This window comes from Moschus berezovskii, chromosome 8 (assembly GCF_049115385.1).
Source record: "Moschus berezovskii isolate FMDL1 chromosome 8, NW_MosBer_1.0, whole genome shotgun sequence".
Lineage (NCBI taxonomy): Eukaryota > Metazoa > Chordata > Mammalia > Artiodactyla > Moschidae > Moschus > Moschus berezovskii.
Genome location: NC_142467.1, coordinates 62,149,519 through 62,174,027, shown reverse-complemented (window position 1 = coordinate 62,174,027; position 24,509 = coordinate 62,149,519). Strand labels below are relative to the sequence as shown.

At 39.6% G+C, this 24,509-nt stretch overlaps 1 protein-coding gene across 1 annotated transcript in view; it reads right to left on the bottom strand.

The window, feature by feature from the left end:
* Positions 1 to 24,509, bottom strand: part of ETF1 (eukaryotic translation termination factor 1) — a 25,294-nt gene extending 785 nt beyond the window's left edge. Inside the window, exons 1-10 of the mRNA XM_055431202.2 lie at positions 24,368 to 24,509; positions 24,103 to 24,206; positions 6,435 to 6,610; positions 5,915 to 6,054; positions 3,243 to 3,381; positions 2,770 to 2,960; positions 2,124 to 2,253; positions 1,428 to 1,583; positions 962 to 1,026; positions 173 to 320 (exon numbers count right to left, since the gene is read on the bottom strand). Of these exons, the coding sequence (XP_055287177.1) occupies positions 173 to 320; positions 962 to 1,026; positions 1,428 to 1,583; positions 2,124 to 2,253; positions 2,770 to 2,960; positions 3,243 to 3,381; positions 5,915 to 6,054; positions 6,435 to 6,610; positions 24,103 to 24,188 (1,231 nt within the window). The 5' untranslated portion in view covers positions 24,189 to 24,206; positions 24,368 to 24,509. The remainder of the gene's footprint in view (positions 1 to 172; positions 321 to 961; positions 1,027 to 1,427; positions 1,584 to 2,123; positions 2,254 to 2,769; positions 2,961 to 3,242; positions 3,382 to 5,914; positions 6,055 to 6,434; positions 6,611 to 24,102; positions 24,207 to 24,367) is intronic.

The following is a 24,509-nucleotide window of genomic DNA, read 5'->3' as shown; positions in this document are numbered from 1 at the left end:
GCCATTTCCTTCTCCAATGTGTGAAAGTGAAAAGTGAAAGTGAAGTCGCTCAGTCGTGTCCGACTAGTAGCGACCCCATGGACTGCAGCCCACCAGGCTCCTCTGTCCATGCGATTTTCTAGGCAAGAGTACTGGAGTGGCTTGCCATTGCCTTCTCTGATTTGCTACTTACCTCCAATTCCACCAAATCCTTTGACAAACTGGGATCCTTCTTGTGACTTATCTGTGACAATTTCCAATGTAGCTCCAAATTTTTTATAGTTGTTGGCAAACCACTCCAGAAGGGGCATGCTCTCAATCAGCTCATGTTCTTGTCCTGTCTGCAGGGGCAGCCATGAGATACAGAAACAGCAGGATTAAGATATATCAAGACATGGATACTTGGTACCCTGCCTGCCAACATTCTCCCTCTTCCTCTCAGATCTATGGTGTGTTAAACTGTAAGCAAATTATGGGTTCTGTGACATAAACGCAAACAGCACAGAAATTTTGATTACTTCAAACAACATTCCTCCCCAGGCTATTCATACACACTTGGCAGTTTTTCAATTTATGGTTCCTCCCATTGTCTTGAGAAGTCAGGCTGTTACAAAGTATCTCTAGACAATACTCATTCAACAGCTAAGAGACAAGCCACAACTGCTTTTTGGAGGAGCCTTGTAAAAAGCCAAGTTGTCCAACTCAGAATTTGAAGATGCTACCAAATAAAAGGGACCTGTGTTGAGCAAGTAAACTTTTTTATAAAAAAAAAAACAAACCCAGGGTCACCATCACCTGGCCTCCTTCCTTGGAATCAGACCATTATGTGGCATATGGGAGTGGACCACCTCTTGGTACTCCCACTGCCGACAAGTAGAGGTCTGGTTTCCCGAGGCTGATGCTACTCTATGCTACCAGTGCTCTAACATACGGATTTATGTTTCCTTGCATGTATCATCAAAGCACATAAACAATCACATACCTCTTTGTCTGTAAAATGAGACTTATCCTTCTCTTGTTCTGGAGTTAGATAGAGAATTTTCTCCTCTGCAGTATTGGGGGGAAAAAGAATGTGTTAACCTGCTTCTCAGATACTAACAGGTATAAGTTCCATGAGGTGAAAATTAGATTAGATGAAAGGACTCCTGAACTGATTCTATCAACCTTTTCATAAGCACATTAGTCCGTATGCAGTGAATGAATGTCTACCAGGTATACTGGTCCTATTATAAGGAAACATCAAAGACTTTTAAGATACAGCCCTTGTCCTCAAAAATCTTAGACAGACATTTATCAGTTCAATAGGGTACAGGCTGGGAGTGGGGAACAAGATATACATCTGCCTTTTGATTGCTCCTGAAATCAGCCACTTTGTCCAATCTCCACCCCAGGCTTCTTGAATACCCAGGCCAGTAACAAATGGAAACCTTATTTACTAATTATCATACCTTCTGTGCCTTGGCAATGAAGAACATATCTCATGATATCCAGATTTTCATAGACTATTAGAATCTCTACAGCTCCCATTTCTAAAGCCTTTAGTGTATCTTCAACTCCAAAACAGTACTTGCCCGTGTCCTGGCTTATTTCATCGAAGTATCGCCCTGAGATTAGGGACAGGTCAATAAGAATGTATATTAATGTTTCTTCTTGTACATATACACCTTCTTACTCAAGATCAGAGAAAGAGAAAAAGTCAACTTAAAAATAAGTGCCAAAAGTTAGTGAAAAATCACACCACTAGTCGAGGCTCCAGAAATTGAGTCTCAAGAGGTACCAGTTGGGCCAAGTACATAATCATTTGGAAATGTGTGTTTATCAAATTGGAAAAACAGCCAAACAATGGCCCTATTAATCTTTAATTTGAGCTTTTGAATTATTTATCACTCTAAAATAAAGGATAATATGGGGAATTTGACTGAAGTTTGGTTCCTACTGACAAAGGGTAAAAACAGTAAGAAAAACAAACATTTGTTATTAATATTAGACGTGACAACTAAAGGATGATTTAAAATAATGATTCCATCGAGGAGGATTTTAATAAAAATGCTAAACCTTCCTCTTTCACCCTTCTCAGTGTCTTGTTTTGTACATATACACATACAAAAACTTTTCACAGTAAAGAAGTTGTATTTCACCGATACCTATTAATTTCTTCTCTTGAATGAACTTCACGTTGGAGAGGACTTCAGTAGATAATTCAATAGCTTGATTGAATCCATTTTCACCACCATAAGATATATCAACTAATTTTAAGACTTTTGATTGCAACCTCTAAAACAAAACAAAATTAAAAAAAAAGAAAAAGCACATCATTAGTACTTCAAAACACCCTAAGACCTCTTAATGGCATGCAAAACTAGCCAGTAAAACCTCAAGAGGAAGAATATGGGGAAGGTGCCCAATTTATTCATGAACAGATCTCATGAAGATCACCTCCCTAGTCAACTGTATAGAGCATCCTATTAGACTTGTAAAACCAGCTCCTAGTTTCTTTGAAATCAAACTTCAATTTAAAGCCAATTATGGCAACCTACTAAAACCAGGGGCCAACATAGGGCCAAGAAAGATTCCATCCCAAAATGGCTGATTTCAAAAGAAAGTAAGTCCAGAAGTGGGGAATATCTCCTAATATTACTAATAACACACAGAAAATTTTGCCAACACAGAGTGAGGTTTTTAAGATGGAATTTATCACTGTAAAACAGAGATGTGCATGTCCCAGCACTCACAGAACTCAACTACTCCCACCTAGAAACTTACATAATGGAGCATCTACTTCTCACTTACCTGATCAAACATATCAGATTGACTTAGTTCAGTTTTAAAGTCAGCTGATCCAGCTAAAACGAGACCAGCCACATTCACCTTGTCCCCAGAAATAAACAGCTGCACAGCAGTCTCAGCTACTTTTCGAACATAGTTATGTCGCTTTTCCATTCTTAAACGGGCAAAACGCAAGGCTGACTGACCTCCTCTACCTTTGACAAAAAAAGTGATGAGAGAAAAAGGCATTTATTAAGTACATGATACCTTGCTAATTAAAAAGTAAGTATATAACCGTGCTATTTCCCAAGGAAAGGAGAAAATCACTATTCCTTTCAGAATAAAATCGCCTTTAGTGAGTGACTAATTCTGGAGTCAAAAGAGTCACAAGTAACAATGCTTCTCCCACCACCTGAGTTTACTTTCCCCTATTACACAATTTGCTTCCTTAATGCTGGACACAAAGCAAAAGTGTTGATGTTCTCTTCCTAGATTACCATGTTTCTTTGGGAGATCCACAGTGAATTTGTGCAGGACTTCTCTTGTATTTCCTTGAAGTGTGCCAAAAAGTGCACCACTACCATCTATTACAATGAAGCCAAACTTGCTATCATCTGAAAGTAGTGCTGTAAGAGCCTGAAAAGCAAACACAGGTACCACACCATAAATCTCAAAGCTTTGCAAAGTTAAGACAAAATTCCAAAAGGACATACACAAGCACTTTCCACTCCCTCAGAACGGTATGGAGTACTACAGAAAAACCATTTCACAGAGTAATTTAAAGGATTCAGCTATAAATACGTAATTAATATAGACAAATCTGAACCTGATGCAGGAGAAAACCAACAATATCAACATGAAGCCTTTTTACAAAGCTGACATAGGCACCGGAACCCACAACTAATACAGAGTTATAGGGATCAAATTCTTCCTAGGTTGTTTTTAGACTGATGGTGGTCTAGGGAACATAATATTCAAAGTCTAACCTCCAAAAGTTGACTTGCTGCTACCATTAATAACCCCAGCATTAATAGGCAGTATTCACTATGGCTCATAAGAATCTTTTGTAAATCAATCCTAGAATAGGAGTACTGAGGACAAAACCCAGAAACCGTCTATAAAAAGATCTAGTTTTGAAATGTTTCATTTAATTATGTCTTGAGTAACATGAATGACATCAATATCTAAAATTCAATTTTAAAGGTACTATAGGTAATAATTCTGAATTTTTATGAGAGAAATACTTCTGGGTTAGTATTATATCATTGTATTTCTGCCTCCTGAAAGAGCAGATCTTTAAATAGTTCTAGGACCCATGTAGATGCGCAAGAGTTGGCGTCTATAGACATGGTAGATGACTAATTACTAGGTGGCAGCCTCTATAGAGCTAAGAAATTATTACCATACCATTTAACTGAGGAATACAACACCTCTTCCCGAACTGACTGGAAAACAAATTATTCACTAAGAATCACCCTTTAACCAAAGCATACTTGATAATTAGCATTAAGACATGAATATTACCCATGTTAAAAATTTTGCCTTCCAATGCAGGAGGGTACAGGTTTGATTCCTGGTCAGGGAACTAAGATCCCACATGCCACAGAGTGGGGCCAGAATTTAAATAAATAACTTGTTTAAAAACATTTTTTGCCTTATCCCAATTACCTCTGTTATATAACTTGATTAATTTAGGTTTTCAGCAAGTTTGCTCATCAGGGAAAATACTTATCCCTCATAATAAGAATATATAAATATCCTGATTAAACACAACTTCAGTTGTGTTGTTCAGTATGCCACATGTGTATGTAGTTTTTGATTTACCAGTTAGAGCCAAAACAAACAAAGCTAGTTAAGATGAAATGGTATCTTGGAAAAAGTTAAGGTTTAGAAAAACCAATGAAGCTAACTTAGGTAAGTAAGGTAAAACTAGATAACATGAGTATCATGTACAAATCAACAAGACTCAAAATCTGCTTTCATCAAAGCAGATACAGTTAATTGGAAGAGGGTGGCAAACTGCCTCCCCAGTGAAACTTTTGCCAGAAGGAGGCTGTGACAGCCAAAAGAAAAATCAGTCTCCACCATCTATGCAATCGCTCAAGATCTGACTGGAACTGAACTTCCTGTCAAGTTAGCAGAATCATGCATTGTAAACCGTGTCGACAAATGTCAGTTCTAATTCCACTATAGAGGTTTTCCCCTATGTCGATGAAAGGCAAGAGACTGAACTAGAAGCCAGCTGTGAATTTGATTGTTCTACTGTTGACTGATTTAGGTCACTCTAATGAGGTTTCCTTTCTACCCTTAATGTTCATCATATTATGACAGTTCTGTCACTCAAAAAGTTTTTTTTTTTTAATGGTTGGGGGGAAAAAGCTCTTATGGTCCTGACTACTGAAGATTTTTATAATTTGTGAGCTGAAACTAAGACTGCAAGAAATACATTCAAGACAGGGAGGCCTGGCGTGCTGTGATTCATGGGGTCGCGGAGAGTCGGACACGACTAAGCGACTGAACTGAACTGATCATGGATACATAAGGAGACCTAGAGATCAGGTAGTCATTTATTTCTTTGCTTCTAGTTAGTTCTTCAAACCCAGCTTAGCACTTTCCTCAAACATGCTGAATATTCATGTCATTCATTGTCATAATAATGTAAATTTTTTTTGTTTAAAAAAGAGCCAGCCTTATAAAATGGAACAGTTATTTGGAAAACAGCCTGGCAATTGTTGAATTGGTTGAACATAATTACTATATGACCCAGAAATTCCACTTCTAGCTTGTATACCTGGCCCCCCAGTAAAAACAAAAAACTTTGTACATGTATGTTCAAAGCAGTATTATTCATAACAGCCAAACAGTAGAAATGACAATTTCACATTAAGTGAAATGTGGCATATCCATGAATAGATAAAATGTGGAAAATAGTATTTGGTAATAAAAAAGGAACAAAGCATAATACATAAAACAAAATGGATGAACCTTGAAAACACACTAAGTGAAAGAAACAAGCCACAAAAGGCACAGAAAAACAGACTAGGGGTAACCTATAGCTGAGAGGTCTTGGGGTATGGCAGTAGGGACGGAGGAAGGCTGGGGAGTGACTGCTAATAGCTATGGTGGATTTCTTTTAGGGTAACGAAAACATTCTGTTTTAACTTCTTACCTCTGTATGGAATTTGTTGTCACACAAATACAATGATGTATTAATTGGTTTGAAAGGTTCAAAGTCAATGTTGACTTTCTTTTCCTTTCCTTCTTCTGTTACAATTGTACCACAGTAAACAACCAGGCCATTTGGAGGTACTGCAAAGAACAAACAATTTCTCCACTTATATACACACCTAATTTTCCTCAGTTAATAGGAAATGTTCCCACAGCCCATTGTTCCTGCCGCTTTAAGTAATAAATTACATGAAGTAGAAATATCTGTAAATTTCTCAGGCAGATTTCTCTTCCTAATTTTGAAACTTGAGATGTTTTCAAAAGGATTTATTATTTTAAGTATAGTACATACTACTTAACTTGCAAAAAATAACTTAGGGGAAAAAAAAAAAAAGACCACAGGAACACAACTCATGGCTGGGTAAAGAAAGCACTTGTAACCAAAAGCATCACAACAGAATCAAAGTGGAAAATACAACCAAGATAAAGTAGAGGAGGTAAATGATCAAGCTCCAGATTACCTTTGTTATAAAGTTTAAGTCTTTGTTGTACAGATGTAATGGCTCCCAGGACTGAAAGGCGGTTTACTCGTGACTTAATGTTAGATGCAGTTCCAAACTCATCTGCTAACATTTTTGCCACTCGTGAAATCTGGTCTTTGGGAGGAATGATCAATGATATCATGCTTGTGCCATTGCTGTGGAAGAATAGCATTAGAGGTTTAAGTACTACATAAGTAAAGAATTATCATTAGTAAATGGAGTTAAAAGTGAGACCCCTAATACAGGAAAAATAAATCACTCTAAAAGTGACCGTGAAGGTAGGGGCTATACCTCTGTAATTAAAGTGTACCCAGAGCTAGAATAGTGTTTCAGTGTATAGGTGTATCAGTCTTCAACAAAGAGGCAAGACTATACAATGGAGAGAAGCCAGCCTCTTCAGCAAGTGGTGTCGGGAAAGTTGGACAGCGCATGTAAATCAATGAAGACACACCCTCACACCATCCACAAAAATAAACTCAAAATGCTTTAAAGACTTTAAGACATGATACCATAAAACTCCTAGAAGAGAACACAGGCAAAACCTTTTCAGATAACTTGTACCAGTGTTTTCTTAGGTCTGTCTCCCAAGGCAACAGAAATAAAAGCAACAATAAACAAATGGGACATAATCAAATTTATAAACTTTCACACAGCAAAGAAACCATAAACCAAAAAGACAACACACTGAATGGGAGAAAATCCCTGCAAATGATGCGACCAACAATGTTCCGAAACATACAAACAGCTCATACAACTAACTCAAGAACAAAACCCAACACTATCAAAAAATGGGCAGAAGACATTTCATGAAAGGACGCTCAACACTGCCAATTATCACAGAAACGCACATAAAAATTACAACAAGGTATTACTTCCTATCAGCCAGGATGGTCATCATCAAAAAGTCTACAAATAACAAATGCTGGAGAGGTTGTGGAGAAAAGGGAACCCTTCTACACCATAGGCGGGAGGGTGTTGGTAAATTGGTTAAAAAACTAAATACACACACACAGCCATAAAAAAGAACGAAATAATCCCATTTGTAGAAAGAGTAAAGACTTAATGTGGAATCTATGCTAAAGCTGAAACTCCAATACTTTGGCCACCTCATGCGACGAGTTGACTCACTGGAAAAGACTCTGATGCTGGGAAGGATTGGGGGCGGGAGGAGAAGGGGACGACAGAGAATGAGATGGCTGGATGGCATCACTGACTCGATGGACATGAGTTTGAGTGAACCGGGAGTTGGTGATGGACAGGGAGGCCTGGCGTGCTGTGATTCATGGGGTCACAGAGAGTCGGACATGACTGAGCGACTGAACTGAACTGAATGTGGAATCTAAAATATGACACAAATTTATTTACAAAACAAACACTCCGGAAAAAAAACTTATGGTTACCAAAGGAGAAAGGGGTTGGGGGAAGGCATAAATTAAGAGTTTTAGATTAACAGACACAAACTACTATATATAAAGTATCAACAGATAAACAACAAGGTCCTTCTGTACAGTACAGGCAACTATATTCAATATCCAGTAATAAACCATAATGGCAAATAATATTAAAAAGAATGTATATATTCACATATAACTATCACTGAATGTATATGCTGCTGCTGCTAAGTTGCTTCAGTTGTGTTTGACTCTGCTGACCACATAGACAGCAGCCCACCAAGTTCCTCCATCCCTGGGATTCTCCAGGCAAGAATACTGGAGTGGGTTGCCAGTTCCTTCTCCAATGCATGCTAAGTCGCTTCAGTCATGTGTGACTCTGCGACCCCACAGATGGCAGCCCACCAGGCTCCTCCATCCACAGGACTCCCCAGGCAAGAATACTGGAGTGGGTTGCCATTTCCTTCTCCAGAATGTATATATATTGATTTACAATCAACTATACTTCAATTAAAAAAAATTACAGGTGTTTAATTATTTGAATGAATACTAGCTTTAGCTATATGTAAAGACAAAAGGCACTTTACGGGGTACTTGGGAAATGCCTCATTCACCAAGGAATGAAGGGAAAAGCTTTGATAAGGGTGTGACAACAAGACTGGAATTTAACCTTGAGTCCATGGCAGAGGCTTAGAATCTGGTGGTTCTTCAGAGGACGATGCCATAATAGGATGGTGCAACAAGTCTTTCCAAAGTCTAGATGAAATACCAGTTTAATATCCTGGTCCCCTCCTTCAAAATTCCAGGCTCACCACGAAAACTTAGAATCACTAATCCAGCACCCTAAGTATCCTGATAATGAGAAACAAGAGTCTTGGATTCACATAAATATCCCAGTTAGGAAATCTCTGTCACACACACACACCTTTCTCTCTCTCAAAATAAATGTACCTCTAAATGTATTTTACGTATTAATCACTTTTGAGTTTGATTAAAGAGAGAAATGCAGAGTCTGAACTTTCTACAACTAAAAACCAGGACAAAACCCTAACTTATGGAGGATACATCCCCAAGGCTTTGTCACATGGGAGCTCCCTTTTGAACAGTTACCAATCCCTCTAACCTTAATATTGATGCCAACAACATATCTTTTTAACCTAGACATTCTCAAGACTTATTATTAGCATCACAAGTTAAGAAATATTTCAGTATTCTTCATTTTCTTTGAAGAAAATATTTTAAAAATTATCAAAATATACGAATTCACTAATCATTAATCAAAACACGAACCCACTTCAAACCCAATAAGATGGCCACTATTAAAAAAAAAAGTGTTACCAAAAAAAAAAAATGTTGGCAGGATGCAGAGATGTGAAACCCATATGCATTGCTGGTGATAATGTTAGATGGTATATAGCCATTATGAATAACAACATGGCAGCTCCTCAGAAGGTTAAATGGTTACCATGACTCAGCCATTCCACTCCTAGGTGTATGCTCAAGAAAATTAAAAACTTGTGTTCACCAAAGGCACTGCAATGTTCATAATAGTTAAAAAGTAGGAAAAAACCCCATGTCCAACTGATGAGTGGATGTGGTATATCCAAACAATGGAATTATTCAGTAATAAAGAGTGCTAGTACATTATACCAATGAAAAGCAGTAACAAAAGACCACACTTGCACGGTTCCATTTATATGTAATGTCCAGAATAGGCAATTCAGAGATAGGAGCCAAGGTGGAATGGGGAATAACTGGTAATGGGCACATGGGGGTTTCTTTTTGGGTTGAAATGTTTTAAAATTATATTAGTGATCATTGCAGAGTAGTGAATAGTACTTCCACTGCAAGGAGCATGGGTTTGATCCTTGGTTAGAGAACTAAGATCTGGTCTGGTCAAAAAGTTTAAAAAAGTGCTATGGGAAAGACTCAAAATAGAACTTAGTAAGATACTTCCTTTAAGGTTTCTTAATCTGCGAGCTTACAAGAAAATCCAAAGCATTTTCCTGAGAAGTGCTAATTTGTGTTTACCATTAGTAAAAATAATAATTTTATGTTAAAAAAATTATCCATTTTATTAAAAACAAGTAACAATACGAACAGAATTAGAAGTATAACCAACATATACATGGGCTATTACAAGTCCCAAATGTGCCCTGACCAAATCTAATGCCTGGCTTTCTTATAAGATCATTATAAATTGATCCAATTTCATATACCCAGACAAAACCCTAACTGAAAAAGATACACACACTCCTATGTTCATAGCAGCACTATTTACAATAGCCAAGACTTGGAAACAACCTAAACGTCCATCAACAATGAATGAATAAAGAAGACACATAGTACATATATACAATAAATACTACTCAGCCCCACCCCCCGCAAAAGAGAGAGAACAAAATAATGCCATTTGCAGCAACATGGATGCAATGAGAGATTACCATACTAAGTAAGTCAGAAAAGAGACAACTGCCATATATCACACCTTATGTGATAGTGTGGAATCTTAAATATGACACAAATGCACCTACTGACCAGACAGAAACAGATTCACAGACATAGAGAACAGAATTGTGGCTGCTAAGGGGGTTGGGGGAGGGATGGAGTGGGAGGTTGGAGTTACCAGTAAGCTATTATATACAGAAAATAATATTAAAGAAAAAAAATGTATATACATATATATAACTTTGCTGTAATCAAATTGTAAATCAGCTATGTTAATAAAAAATAAATTGAGCCAATTTATATTTTGAAGGCAAAAGCTGATCTGAGCCAAAGTATGTTAAGAAATGTGACTGTTGTTTTACAAACTGTTTCTACTTGATACTTAATGAGTCTATAGGAAAGTTACTTCCTGAGATTCTTCAAGATCATGATCCTAATCATTATAAGTTTTAGTGTCAAAATGAAACAGGTGGGGGCTTTCTTTAGATAAACTGAATAGACTTCCAGAAACACCTAAAACTTTTTACTAATTGCTGAGTGTGTTAACTTCACATATAGCCAATGTCTGGTGGAAGTCTGCAAGAAAAAAATTAGAAAGATGGCTACAGTGTCAAGTCAAATAGGCTTATGTGCCAAGTGTCATAAGAAAGAAGGGAAGAGGCACAGTGGGAACAACATCAAAAAGTAGAGAAAAACCCTAATATTAGCTTTGTAACTATAAGTGTTTGAAATCTGTAAGTGTTTGGAAACTATCTTCCTAGAATAAAATAATCTTCACCAATGTGCATCTTGGTACCAGCACTGGAAAAGAACCTCATAGTTTTCTCCTAGTGGCAAAGTTCACAAGTCCCCTAGTCAGACAAGTTTTCTTTAGGAGACAAGCCGGCTAGGAAGCCCTTCCACAATCAGGATAGTTGCTCTCAGACTGTCAGCTAATGTTGTCTTCAAAACCAGCATTATTCACAACCTTCGTGATACTTTCCTCAATAAACTTGATTAATTTGTGAATTATGAACTACAAATACATGGTAAAGCATGGTGTGTGCTCTGCTGCCACCCCTTGGACAGGGGAGCAGATATTCTAGTCAAAGCGGAGAATCAATCAAACAAATTCATGATAAGCAGCTTTAGTTGTCATCACAAATATAAGCAATGATCATGAAATTAAAAAATCAGACATATACATTTGTAGTGGCCATGTTCTAGTTTCTGAATTAGATGGAAAAAGAACTACCAAATGAAACAAGTTGGTATCTTCTATTTCAAAAGAGAAAAGGCTCTTTACAATCAGTGGGTGTTCTTTTAGCAATCACCTGTAACAAACTGCTGTACTTCCAATACATATCTTGCTAGGGACTAAATTTCTTAAACACTTTTTGATAATTCCTTCTGGAGTTCTGCCAAATCTTACAGGCCAAAGAGGAGAAAAGGAATTTGCTCTAGGAGGGGCTAGAAAAATTAGGCAAGTAAATTTAACTTCAAACTTGTTTTAGATTGTAGGTGTCACCTTATGACATGAAACTATACAAGACAGGGAAAATTTGCAATCTGAATAAGATTGCCATCTGAGCTTTACTGACTCGTATTTGTTTTCAGATGAACAATTCTCAAAAGAGAATTTCTTTACCCTGGGGCTTTTGGACTCTTTAGGGACCAAGAGTTTAGCTACTTCTCAAAAGGGCTTAGTTGTAGGAAATGTAATGAGAAGGGGCTAAAAGGAGAGCAGGGTGGAGGCTCAGAGATCAGAAAGCTAACAGGCAACAAACCCAAAGGACGTAAAGTTTGAGGCTAAAGAGAATGTTGGGATAAATTAACTGACGGGCTGAAATGCCTAAAGGAAGTCCCTAAAGCAGGATAATCATGTGGAGGACAAAACAATGACCTTACGATAAGCAGCTATTTACTTTTCACTGTGGATAGCTTAAGAAGATAAGCATCCATTAAGCAACTTTACTGTATAGCACCAGAATTGGGCTACCTTAAACTCACATCCATTTAACATCCTAGAAAGTACATAGTAGAGATACCTAAGAACATAATCTTGTTGTGGAATTCCACTTAAAAATTGGTAGGTTTCTAATAAGTTAAATATGAAGCTACCTGACAGTTAGTCTTGGCTTCTTACTCATTTTGAATTCTGACTAATGTTTAAAAAAAATTGGGCTTCCCTGGTGGCTAAGACAGTAAAGAATCTGCCTGCAACGTGGGAGACTCAGGTTGGATCCCAGGTCAGAAGATCCCCTGAAGGGAATGGCTATTCCAGTATTCCTGCCCAGAGAATTCTATGAACAGAGGAGCCTGGTGGGCTACAGTCCATGTGGTCCCAGAGTGTCACATATGACTGAGCGACTTTCACTAGTTTCCCTTTGTGCCTCTCTCTGCCCAGTCTTGAGGACTTCCCTGGTGGCTCAGACAGTAAAGCGTCTGCCTACAATGCGGGAGACCCGGGTTCAATCCCTGGGTCGGGACGATCTCCTGGAGAAGGAAATGGAAACCCACTCCAGTATTCTTGCCTGGAAAATCCCATGGGCGGAGGAGCCTGGGAGGCTACAGTCCATGGGGTCACAAAGAGTTGGACACAACTGAGCAACTTCACATTCTGCCCAGTCTGGGGAAACCTTAAGTTTCTGAATTCATCTGACACCACTGGAGATGAGGATACAAGGATTATTTAAATAGATGGCCTCTACTTTAGAAGTTTAAAGGCTTCATGATTTGTATGTTGGCTTTGATAACAGCAAACTAGAAGCTTTTCCAGTAATTTTATGGCTGTCCAAGTGGTTAAGACTCTTGTTTCCACTGCAGGGGGCACAGGTTTGACCCCTATTTGGGGAACTAAGATCCCACACGCCTCACAGAACAGCCAAAAGAATAAAATTTAAAAAAAAAAGGGGGGGGGGGAGAGAAGCTTCTGGTTTTTAAAAATTAAAGTTTTTCCAGGAAAAGTTTCCAAACAAAATAAACACTGCTTTACCCCCCACCTGCCCCCTAGTCAAGCCAATCAAAGTTGCCAGACCAGTTTGTGTAAACACCAAAATAAAACCAAGAAGGCTGAATATTTCATTTGAAGTAGAGCAAAGAGCCCTCAGGGGAGAATGAGAAATAAAGCTCTCACTAAGGAGTTGCTGGCAGTGTAAGCAAACTACATCTTTTAATTTTTAATAGTTTCATCCATGCCTCTGCTTTGTTACTATGTCCCTTTCCCAAAATCAGAAGGCTCTCAAGTCAGTGGATTATGAGGCACACAGCAATGATTCACAGGCAGGCTGTAAAAAAGACCCAACATACAATGTGCTGTGTAAGGTGTCTAGGGGCCTCTGTTCTCAGACCCCTTCTTGTTCTCATCATTTTGGGGGCACGTTCCCTTTTCGAAGAGTTCAGCAGTGCTTCCACTCAGCCTCACTCTGAGAAATAAAACAGCTGGGAGACAGAAGTAGTAGTTGTAAATAGACTAAATATGGACAGTTAAACAAACTAGACACAACTTAGGAAAAGCAAGAGAATTTAAAGAGACAGCTGACAGCTTTCTCTTCCTGCATTCTCAAAGGTAACTGTTGAAAGAAGTTTCTCTCCCTCGAATGGGCGGTCAAGGGTAGTACCACCAGTTACTTATCTAATCCAAGGTTTCATGGCCCTACAGGGAAACATTAAGGTTCAGATTACCATGATTGCAAGGACTCTAAAGAAGAAAACTCAAGGTAATCAGAGCAAAGCTTGGGTTATGGGGTCTATGTTTATGTAGCTTTACAGTTAGAAGTGTTCCAGCCTTTGGATTCAGGAAGCCTGCTCATGCAGTCAGTCATAAGAGTGACAAAATGAAAATCTCAGTAGTCTTTGACTTGTAAAGATCTTACCAGTGCTTATCATTAACAATGCTTAAGAACACTTTAGAAAGAAATTGTGGCACCCACAAGCTTATCCACTGGCCAATTTGCATGAGAACCCCAGAACCCTTGAAGAGCTTTCTGAAAAAGCAAAACAAACAAAAATGCTTAGATACAAAAAGATCTCCTCTTCCTTTGTATTCTGATTCAATAGCTCTTGAACAGGAGGGGTGAGGGTGGTAGTGATTATGGTTGAGAGAGTCTCAATTTTCAAATGGATTGATTTAAATAGAATCAGACTTTAATGCATAACTAGGGTTAAGAATCACTGTGTCTGGCTTCTTTTCTATGCCTTTAAGAAGGACCTCTCAGCCAGCTGAAGTCAAGGAGATTCCATGATCTCACCCCTACTTAAAAGAAACTCAGAGCTCATCTCCTGCAGGTAAGCTGCTGTCATGTATCCTAGCAATAACATAACTACAATGAATTGTGATGGCTCAGATGTGTCCAAACTTTCCCAGCCAGAACACTCTCCTCAAATCACTGTCATCCGTCTTAACACCCCTACTTTCAGATTAGGGCGAGGAGCATTTTAGAGACTGCCTACTATCCTTTCTAGTTGGGATTTAAGAGTATATGCTCAAAAAAAAAAAAAAAGAGTATATGCTCCCCAGGAAGCTATCATCTCAATGTTTGACCGAGATAAGCCTAGGATAGGGATGGTCAAGGTTCCCCTTATCCCCTTTTCAAGCTCACAAAGCTCAACTTAAATTTCAGACACAGCATTTCTGGGATTCACTAGCCTAGTTACATGGTAGGGATCCTAGCTGAAAATGAATTGGTTCCTCTCCAGTTTCTACTACTTCTGTCATTTTATTCACTATGGGTTTTCCATTTTTCTTCTTTAACAAAATGTACAAAGCTAAGTTTAAACTCTGAAACTAAAGCAATTTTTATGTGGGTTTAATATGGGAACATAATAGGATGGTGGTTATGAGCATAAGTTTATGATTGTCCTACTGTCATAACCTGGGCAAATTAAGAATCTCAGTTTCTCCTTACTTCACAAAGTCATGAGGATTCTATAAAAGAATATTTATCAAGTGCCTAGCATGGATAGCAGATAAATCGCTAAATGGTAACTAGATGGAACCTGATAGCTTCTTATGCCCCACCCCCTGTCCTTAAGAGAACCCAAAGAATTAAGAATTAAGGGCACAGCACAGTTGGGAGGCAGGGGAGAGTAGCAACATTGTTAAGTGATGCTATATAGACTTATTTGAATCTGAGTAAGCCTAAAGAGAGATGTAATAGTTAACTTTGTGGTAGGTGATAAAACCACCTTTACTGGGTTACAGGACCTGCCAAATCTTCCAACAGAATGAAAGAACCAAGGCAAAACTCAGTTCAAACAGTATGGTCAGAACACTGTAAGTTATTTTGGAATTCATCACAAGGGAGAAATACAGAAATTAATTCCCCTCTACTTCTATCTGGTTATCAGTCACTTCAAAGATTTGACCTGTTTTTCTCTTTCACTCAAAGAAAGTGTGTTAGTCGCTCAGTTGTATCCCACTCTTTTGCAACCCCATGGACTGTATCCCACCAGGCTCCACTGTCCACGGTAATTCTCCAGGCATGAATACTGGAGTGGGTAGCCATTCCCTTATCCAGGGGATCTTCCCCTCCCAGGAATCGAACCTGGGTCTCCAGCATTGTGGGCAGATTCTTTACCATCTGAGCCACCAGGAGTCATTTCCACCAAATAACTGTGAAACAACACTTCTTGAAGACAAAATTCATTTCAGCACTGAGTGCATGCTTAAACATTTGAGAATGAATAAATGGTTAACAAAACATGACACTTTCAGTATCTTCTTTTGCCACCTTTAAACTGGTTCAACCCCACCTCAAACCTGCTCCCAAATATTACCTGTGATGCAGATAGGTGGGTAGGGCTGCTTTCTATAGAGAGCTTACAGAATACCAAGAGAGGATTCTGTTACTGTTCAAAAAGGCTAGACAGAGTTACTGGAAACTGGTTTTGTGCTACTGATCTCAGGGTTAGATGCCATTGCCAGATGGGATAAGGACCAAGATATGAACACAGTCAAGACATTAAAGCAGCTTCTAACCTAGAAGACACAATAACTCAAAATGTCTCAATATTTTGCAGAAAGTAAAGTTTATAAAAGGCTCATTTTAGTGTTTTATCCTCAAAAGCATTAAGATTACTGTACTCTAAAACAAAACTGTATGTATCTGGTGGAGTATTTTTTTCTACAATTACAGGAATTTACTTTGTCATAAAAGGGAAACTAAAAACAAATCGACACAGTGGAATATTCCACTAGGGAGCAGCAGAAGCTGGAAAATTTCTCTAGTATTCTCACATTAGTGAGAAGCCAGGAGATAGCAATCACAACCAACATTAGGGACCAACTAAGGTTCTACACAGGGCAAGAAAGTCCACTTATCTTTCTTGGCCACTATGCAAGTACTTTTCAAATAAAACAAAAGCCACAGCCTTCCTGTTAATCTTCTTTTTAATACACACATGAGCTTCTGGGGAAGGATTTAGAAGTTATTTCCCTCACCAATGATGCTCATTAAGAACAAACATGTTCAGTATCCAAGTTCTTCCCAGGGTAGATTTGCAAACAGCATGCCTGTTCCCTTTTATCTTTGCTCTCGGGTCTCTGCACATCTGCTCCCTCTAGTAAACTGAAAATCTCCTTGGACAAAAACCCTCCTTTCAGAAGAGAATAGGAGATGTTTCTATTCAGCAAAATCAAAGAGCAAGGCAGTGTGGTATAACAGTTAGGACCAGAGGCTCTGGAATCAGGAAAGTGGGGACAGAATCTAGCATTGCCCCTTGTTAAGACTGTTATATTAGCAAAGCTACTTAATCTCTCAGCACTGCGATTTTTTTCATCCATGAAATGGCAGTAATAGCTTTTTTTATAGAGCCGTTGTGAGGAGTCAAAATATATGCTCTTCAACCCATCTTCAGGAAACTACTTTCATTGGTTGATTAAAACTCAATCTTTCTTGTCCATGAACTTCTAACCCTGTCTTTCCTGAGGATTCTTCTTGCTTTTAAGTAGAGTCATAAAAGTCAGAAAAGGCCAGAGAATGGGACGGTCAAAAAGGAGGAAAACTTTTTTTTTCTTCAGTAAAAAGCTAAAAATATCCAGAGGTATTCAGAAATTAATGTTTGGGGACCAGTACATTTTCACTTCTTGCAAGCTAGTGTTGGGACTGTCACACTCTGTCAAGCCAACTTTACCAGTGAGGCACATATATGCAAATACTCTGCACTATTTCAATACCCTGACAGCTCATCAACTATCTATCAACACAAAGCTTTTGAGTCTAATTTTAGGCTAACTGGCTTTTAATCAAGAATGAATGTCAATGACCATTTCAAAGTTACAGACCAGTTACAGCTCCACTACATCAGTGTGTCAAAGATACTGCATCAGTCAAACAATGCCCAAAGTAACATTCTCGGATGCCTGCCTTGCCTAGGAAATCTGCCCAAGTAGTTAAACAGTCTCTCCATTTTGACCATGCCTAATACTTCATTTAAGACCCAAATAATTTGCTTACACTACACCCCGTCAACATGTACCCTGTTATTCTGAGACCGGAAACGGTTCATAACATCACTCCTAAGTTGTGTATCAGACCATTTTCTCATTGTGTTACACAATGCTTCCCTAAATGTATACGTATCCAACCTACAGCAGACGTTTGATGGAGCTTGTAAGCTGACTAGTTAATAGTAAAAATGCATCTGTAGGTTTCATTTTTCATATACTTAGATGTGAAATTGGGGAAAAATATAAGTTAGAAGGCCACAGACATCAAGAAAAAGACAATCTTCTATTTTGACTAGGATCATTCTTCTAAAGGAAACCTTAAAGGATAAAATGAAAAAACAACTTCAAGGGTTGAAATAAGGACAAAGTGAACATGTAATAGGATGGGTATTACATACAAATTAAGTAGATAAAAGAGAAACAGCACAGCAAGCTTGACCAATCTATCAATGTGAAGCAATCAAGTCTGTTCTTATCCTTGTATCCACAAGGAAAACAATGAAATTATGGCTCTTAATCAAACTCAATTATGTTTTGGAAGAGGTGAGAAAAAGAGCAACCACGCTTTATGTTGATTCACAGAAAAAGATACCTGTTCAGGAAGGGGGGGGTACTTTCATTACTACCTAATAGGCAGTATTAAGAGGAAGCTGTTATGAGAGGGAACTTCTTTCATCATGCTCTCTGAGGACAGCTGCCCACAGAAAAACCTTGTAATTTCCAACCTGGTGGGAAGAATCTTGAACCTCCTCTAAATCCTTTCTCTTCCTCACTAAAAGAGCAGGCTGCTGCAGACTCTCCTAAGAAGAAGGTTCTAGTCTGAGATCCCTGGAGAACGGGGTGGACTCAAAAAATTTCTGCTGCCCAAGTTCAGAGATGGACGGTTCCTGCAGTAGGCCTAGGGAAAAAAGGCCAATTTCTCCTGACTCTTTAAATAGGGCCTGAAGTCATTTAGACCTGCTGTAAAACCCACATTTTAAGTTTTCCCACAACCAAACTCAAAAAAAGGGCCCTCTGCTAAAAGGGTCCAACCAGTGTGTTGTGTGGGGGGCAGGCAGGTTGGGAGGACACTGGAGATCTACACTGCATTCTGCCTTAAACGGTATTCTAATTAGGTCCTCTTGCTTACCTAGGAATGTGTCCAGAGCCAACCTTCCTTTCCTGGAAGGATAAGTGTATCTGCTATTACAATAAGAAGTCTGTCAGAAGTTGAAATTCAAAGAGAGTAATTGTTCATTAGGTTCTCAGTGCACAGAACACCACGCCAGAATACAACAGCCGTTAGGACTAGTTCTGAGTTGAAGCAGGCAGCCTAATACACTTGGAGTAGACTGAGGAACACCACCACACCCTATCAAATACACTCTTATCTGCCCCTTTTCCCTTTACCACCTCAACAGGCCCAGACATGTTGGTAGCATCTATATTTTGACCGCTTTGTGGGAAGTCACTGTAGTTTATGTTCTACACTCCTCTCTTCCCAGGAAATTAAAAATATTCTAATTCTTACTTTTCTCTAGTGGGGTCTTTTACCTGTGTAACTATCAGACAGGAAAGGCAGGGAAAGCCAGAAGAGAGGATGAGAAACACGTTCTTTAAGAGCCTGAATATCCTGGTATCCAGTATGAAAAACTACAAAGTATCATTCTAGTTACAGCCACCTGTAACTAGGATATGGATAACTAAAAAATAAAACCACCTGAAATTCATTGCTTTGAGACCATTCCAAGAATCCTTTAGGTGAATGCTCTATTAATCAGCAACTTCCACCTAGGGAAGGAACCCAAACACATTTTACACACTTTATTCAAATCATATAAACAACCTATCTATATTCTATTTAAAAAACCCATTCATTGATCTCATAAAAATACTAACTTTAATTCAATATAATGTGAGGGATTTTCTGGAGATTTTGATCTGTCCCTGGCTTTTAGAAAGCTCTTAAAAACCTTAGAATTTCCTGAGATGGGGAGTGTTTTGTAATTATTCATAAGGAGTCCCCAAGGAGCATACCTGAGTTTATGCCAATGAAGTGACTAGGGTGTGGCCCCTAGGCACAATTAGGATGGACCAGTCACCAGAAAGACCAAGTTTTTTGAGGGCTGAACTTTCAGTTCCATTCCCAGACCTATGGGAAGGGGTAGTTGCAGAGTAATCTATATAAAATTCCTGAACAAGATTTAATGAACTTCTGGGTTGGTAAACTCAGATGGCATACTCCAGGTTCACAAGGACAGAAGCTTCTGCACTTTGACCCTTACAGACCTTGCCCCATGTACCACTTCATCTGGCTGTTCATTTATATCCTTCATAACATCCTTTGTAATAAATCAGTTAACATAAATAGTTTCCCTGAGTTTTTTGGACCCTTTGAAAGCAATGGCAAGCCACTCCAGTACTCTTGCCTAGAAAATCCCATGGATGGAGGAGCCTGGTAGGCTGCAGTCTGTGGGGTCGCTAAGGGTAGGACACGACCGAGCAACTTCATTTTCACTTTCACACATTGGAGAGGGAAATGGCAACGCACTCCAGTGTTCTTGCCTGGAGAATCCCAGGGACGGGGGAGCCTGGTGGGCTTCCATCCATGGGGTCACACAGAGTCGGACACGACTGAAGTGACTTAGCAGCAACATATCATTGAACCCAAGAGGTCAGAGGAACCCCCAAGGCCCAGGCTTGCTTTGGCATCATATGTGTGGGCAGTCTTGTGGGACTGAGCCTTGTGGGATCTGATAGTAACTCTGGGTACTGTCAGAATTGAATCCAACTGTAGGAATATCTTGTCGGTGTACAGTGAGACTTGAAGAACTGCCTGGTGTGGGGAAAAAACCCCACACATCTAGTATCAGAACTTCTCAGAGGAGAAAAATTGTCCCATCCTGCTGTGCATCCTGTGTCCCCACCCCTACCCATATATATCTGGGGGCAAGAAAGACAGTCATGTAAAGTCAGGCAATTTATTTCCTTCAAGGTATCTACAAGTTATTTTTAACAAAAGCTTTAAAAATGTCCCCAAACCACAGAAGGCTCAAATGAAGCTTAGAAACTGCCCTGATCTTTAAACATGGGTTATCTAGCTGAGCCATCTAGCTGAGCCCTCATTATATATGAAATATATGATTCCCTGAGGAAGAATAAGTGAAAGAAAAAAATATTCTAATACTCAGAGACATAATTTAGCCCAGATTCATCTTGTCCATTCCTTGGTTATATTCATCACTGTCCTTGGCATAACAGGCTCTGGTTATGATTTTATTACCTGAAAACTACAAAGCTTCCAACACTATTTCTGGGGCTATTCTCGCAGGTTCAGAAACATTAAACAACCTAAATTTGCCACTTACCTTTCTTCTACATATCTTCACCTGATTTAGTTCCTTATTGAAAATATCTACAATCATGGTTTCCATCTACATGGCCCTAGGTCGAGTTTTGGCTTATGTACACATCTGTCCTCATTTACGCCAACTATGGAGAATACACCAAGAGCAACCATAAACCAGGAAGAACTATAATTAATTTTAAGTGGGACCTATGTATAGGAAAAGAATTAGATGTTTGTTTTTTTTTACTAGCATACACAGAAACCAACATTTCACCAGGTTTATACAAAGCTAAATATGTATGTTCCACCCAACATAAATTCAAGTTATATGTATAACACTCCTTTTAATTCAGAAAGTATGACAAAAAGACAATATGTTTTGTGAAGATTAAATGAAATGATGTATTGCTCAATACAGTATCTATAATATGCTAAGTCCTTAATAAATTAAAGTCTTTAGAAACTTCACTCTGTTCAGATTTACTTAATCAGTGAGTCTATTTTGCAGGTGGTTTTCCTTTAAAGCTACATTACTTTGGGATCATATATCAAGATAATCACATATTGGCTATCTTAATTTCAAGATTACTCTTATCCCAGCATACCTGAAGAGCCAGTGTTAAAAACAAACCTATCTCTGATTCTCATGCCCAGAACTGATTGGGGGGGGGGGGGGCAGGGAGTGGAGGAGAAGAAATCTTCATTTCCAAAACAGTTCTACTAATCTACCACACAACCTGTTTTCTCCTGAAACCCACAACTTGCCCATGCCCCTTAAACACCACCACAAATAGATTCCAGTACCATCCAGTTTGTGCTCAAAATTAAAAAGTCCACCATGTTTCTCAATGACTATTTTAGCATTAGGGAAAGAAGGAAAAACAATTCTCACTGCACATTATGATAACCTAATGAGTCTGACTAATATAACTCAGCCATAATACAATCTTGCTATTCTCAAACAGAAACTGGTATATACCAAGAAACTTCTGAGTCAAACAGAATATACTTGTGACTCCCTTACTGATACCTAGCGATGGTCAAGAATTTAAATTTTCATGGGATCAAGATATAACCAAATCCTGAATAAAAGCAAAGTAGGACATGATTATCAACCACATTGTTTATAGGACAGCTTAACCTTGTATAAAATGTTCAAACTTAACTACCACTTGCAAGAAAAGTTGTGCACAAGAACCTCATTTTTAGCATGCTTTAAACTTTACCTAAGTTTGTTAATCAAAGGAATAAAGCCTTTAAAAGCTTCATAGAGGAGCTTAAAAGTTTTAAGTGGCTAGGTAACAAGGCTAGGAACAAATTTAAGAATGAGCTCCCTCCATTAAACAGCAGAAAGGAATGCTGTTACTTATTTGGCAGCAACAACAGCAATCTAGAAAAGTCATACTCAAGTGAAGGATTCAAGCAAAACAACAGAAGATGCTAATGAAACAAAAGAATCTGGCTAATTCCTGGTAGTGTATCATAATGGGTCATGATCCCTCCTGTACAAATTATCCCTCCTGTACAGTATTCTCACACTTGGGGAATAATTATTCATTCTACCATGTGGCACAGAATCATCTGTGTTCAAGTTCTGGTAAGATTATATTAACTATGTCTGAATAATTATATTACATTCAAAGAAAAACAAATCTAAGGAATGAAAAATAAGTTGCTACCTTCAGTTTGTACCAAAGTGAGCAAAAACTCCAGTAACTGAAGAGAATCAAACTTTCAGAAGTTTCACCCCAAACAGAACTCTCACTAAACTAATTATTAAGAACAAAGCACAATGGCAAAACTGTTAGCCTTGGGCTTCAATGGAACTAAGCATACTTTACTTCATAAAGCAGTAACTACTATGAGTTTGATGAATCCCATCACTGCAAATCTACCAACCAAGGACAAACCTGGGTCAGAAACCAGAATGTCCAATTCATGTACTGAAAACAACTTTCGACATGGTCCCAGACAAGCCACTCTGCTATTCTAAGAATGCTCAGACATACAAATATGTTTCAAAAACTTTTTTTTCCTTGCCACATGGTGAAAACTTCCTATGACTGTAAAAAGAAAAAAACAAAGTAATAAAGTGACAAAACAGATATACCCCTGACACACTCTCCCCTAAAGAGTAATTTTTTTTTAATTTTAAAAGAGCATATAAAGTTAGTTTTAAACTAGTTCACCCTTGCCACAATGGACACACCTAACAGCTGCTTCTCGAAATTTACCAAAGAAAACTCAAAGCCCACCGATTCCAGTTCTGAATTTCGACAAGCATTAATACACTAGGCACCTCTACCCCAGGAGTTCCAGAGAGAGGCCAAAAGGGAGCCTGTTCATATCAACAACCCCGTAATTCGGATTTCTCCTGTATATACAGATACACAGCTGTCAGCCAAAACCTCCCCTCCGGCGCACACATTCTCAGTTTATAGGTGGGTCCTGTAACAGCTAAAACCAGGAAGCTAAAGTAGAGGACTAGGAGGAAGTCATCTTGGGAGAATTGTAAAACCCAGAGAAATCAGAGGAAGTCAGAAAAAGGTTGTCCTTGACTACCTCTCCTTCCCGTCCCATCCAGACTTAATCCCACCCGGGTCTCAGAAGCCCGGGAGGGAGAGGCCATTTTAATGAGGCTTGGCTGAAGAATGTAAAGGAAAAGGAAATCAGGGAAGGGCCTTTGGAAAGGAAGGCCTGGCCCTTTCCCCCAACAGCACCCGAGTTGGGTGGCAGCATCTGGAGCTCAAAAAGGGAGGTGCTGGATTCAAGCGCCTGAGAGAGATACAAAAGTAGTAGTGGCCTACCACGAGGCGGTCGAGTGGTCCGAGAACCGGGAGCAGGACCCCAAAGCCCCAAGAGGGAGAACTGCCCCTTCTGGGGCCAACGGCGTAGACCCTCGCCCCTGGGACTGAAGCTACTACCCAGAGGTCCAGAAGGCGGGAGTTGGCTAGTGCCTGGTTCTCCTCATCCGGCCATGCGGCGCGGGGGCGGCCATCCTGAGGGGTCCGGAACCAAGAGGGCATGGGGGGGCCCAGACGCGGCGCTCACCCGCGGGCCGCCTCCAAGCTCTTAATGAGCTTTTTGATCTTCCAGATCTCCACGTTCCTGTCGGCAGCACTGGGGTCGTCCGCCATCTTCTCGCCTCCTCCTCCCTAGAGCGGCCCGGCGGGGCCCGGAGACACCAAGACCACAGAGTTAGCGCCGCCGCTGGGGCAGAGCGGCCCCCTTCCTTGCCACCCCCGAGAGTCCCTCCTCTTCCCGCCCCGCGCGGCCCGCCGCGGCGGTAGCTGGCCTTTCCCTCTCCCTGGCTTACCTAAGGGCCCAGTCCTGGGCGGCAGCGGCTGCTCCTCCCCGGCGGCGGCTCCGCGGCGGCGGCTCTGACGTAGGACACCGGCTCCCTCTCTCCAGGCAGCTGCATGTGTTGCAATCCGCTCACATGGGGCCTGTGACATCAC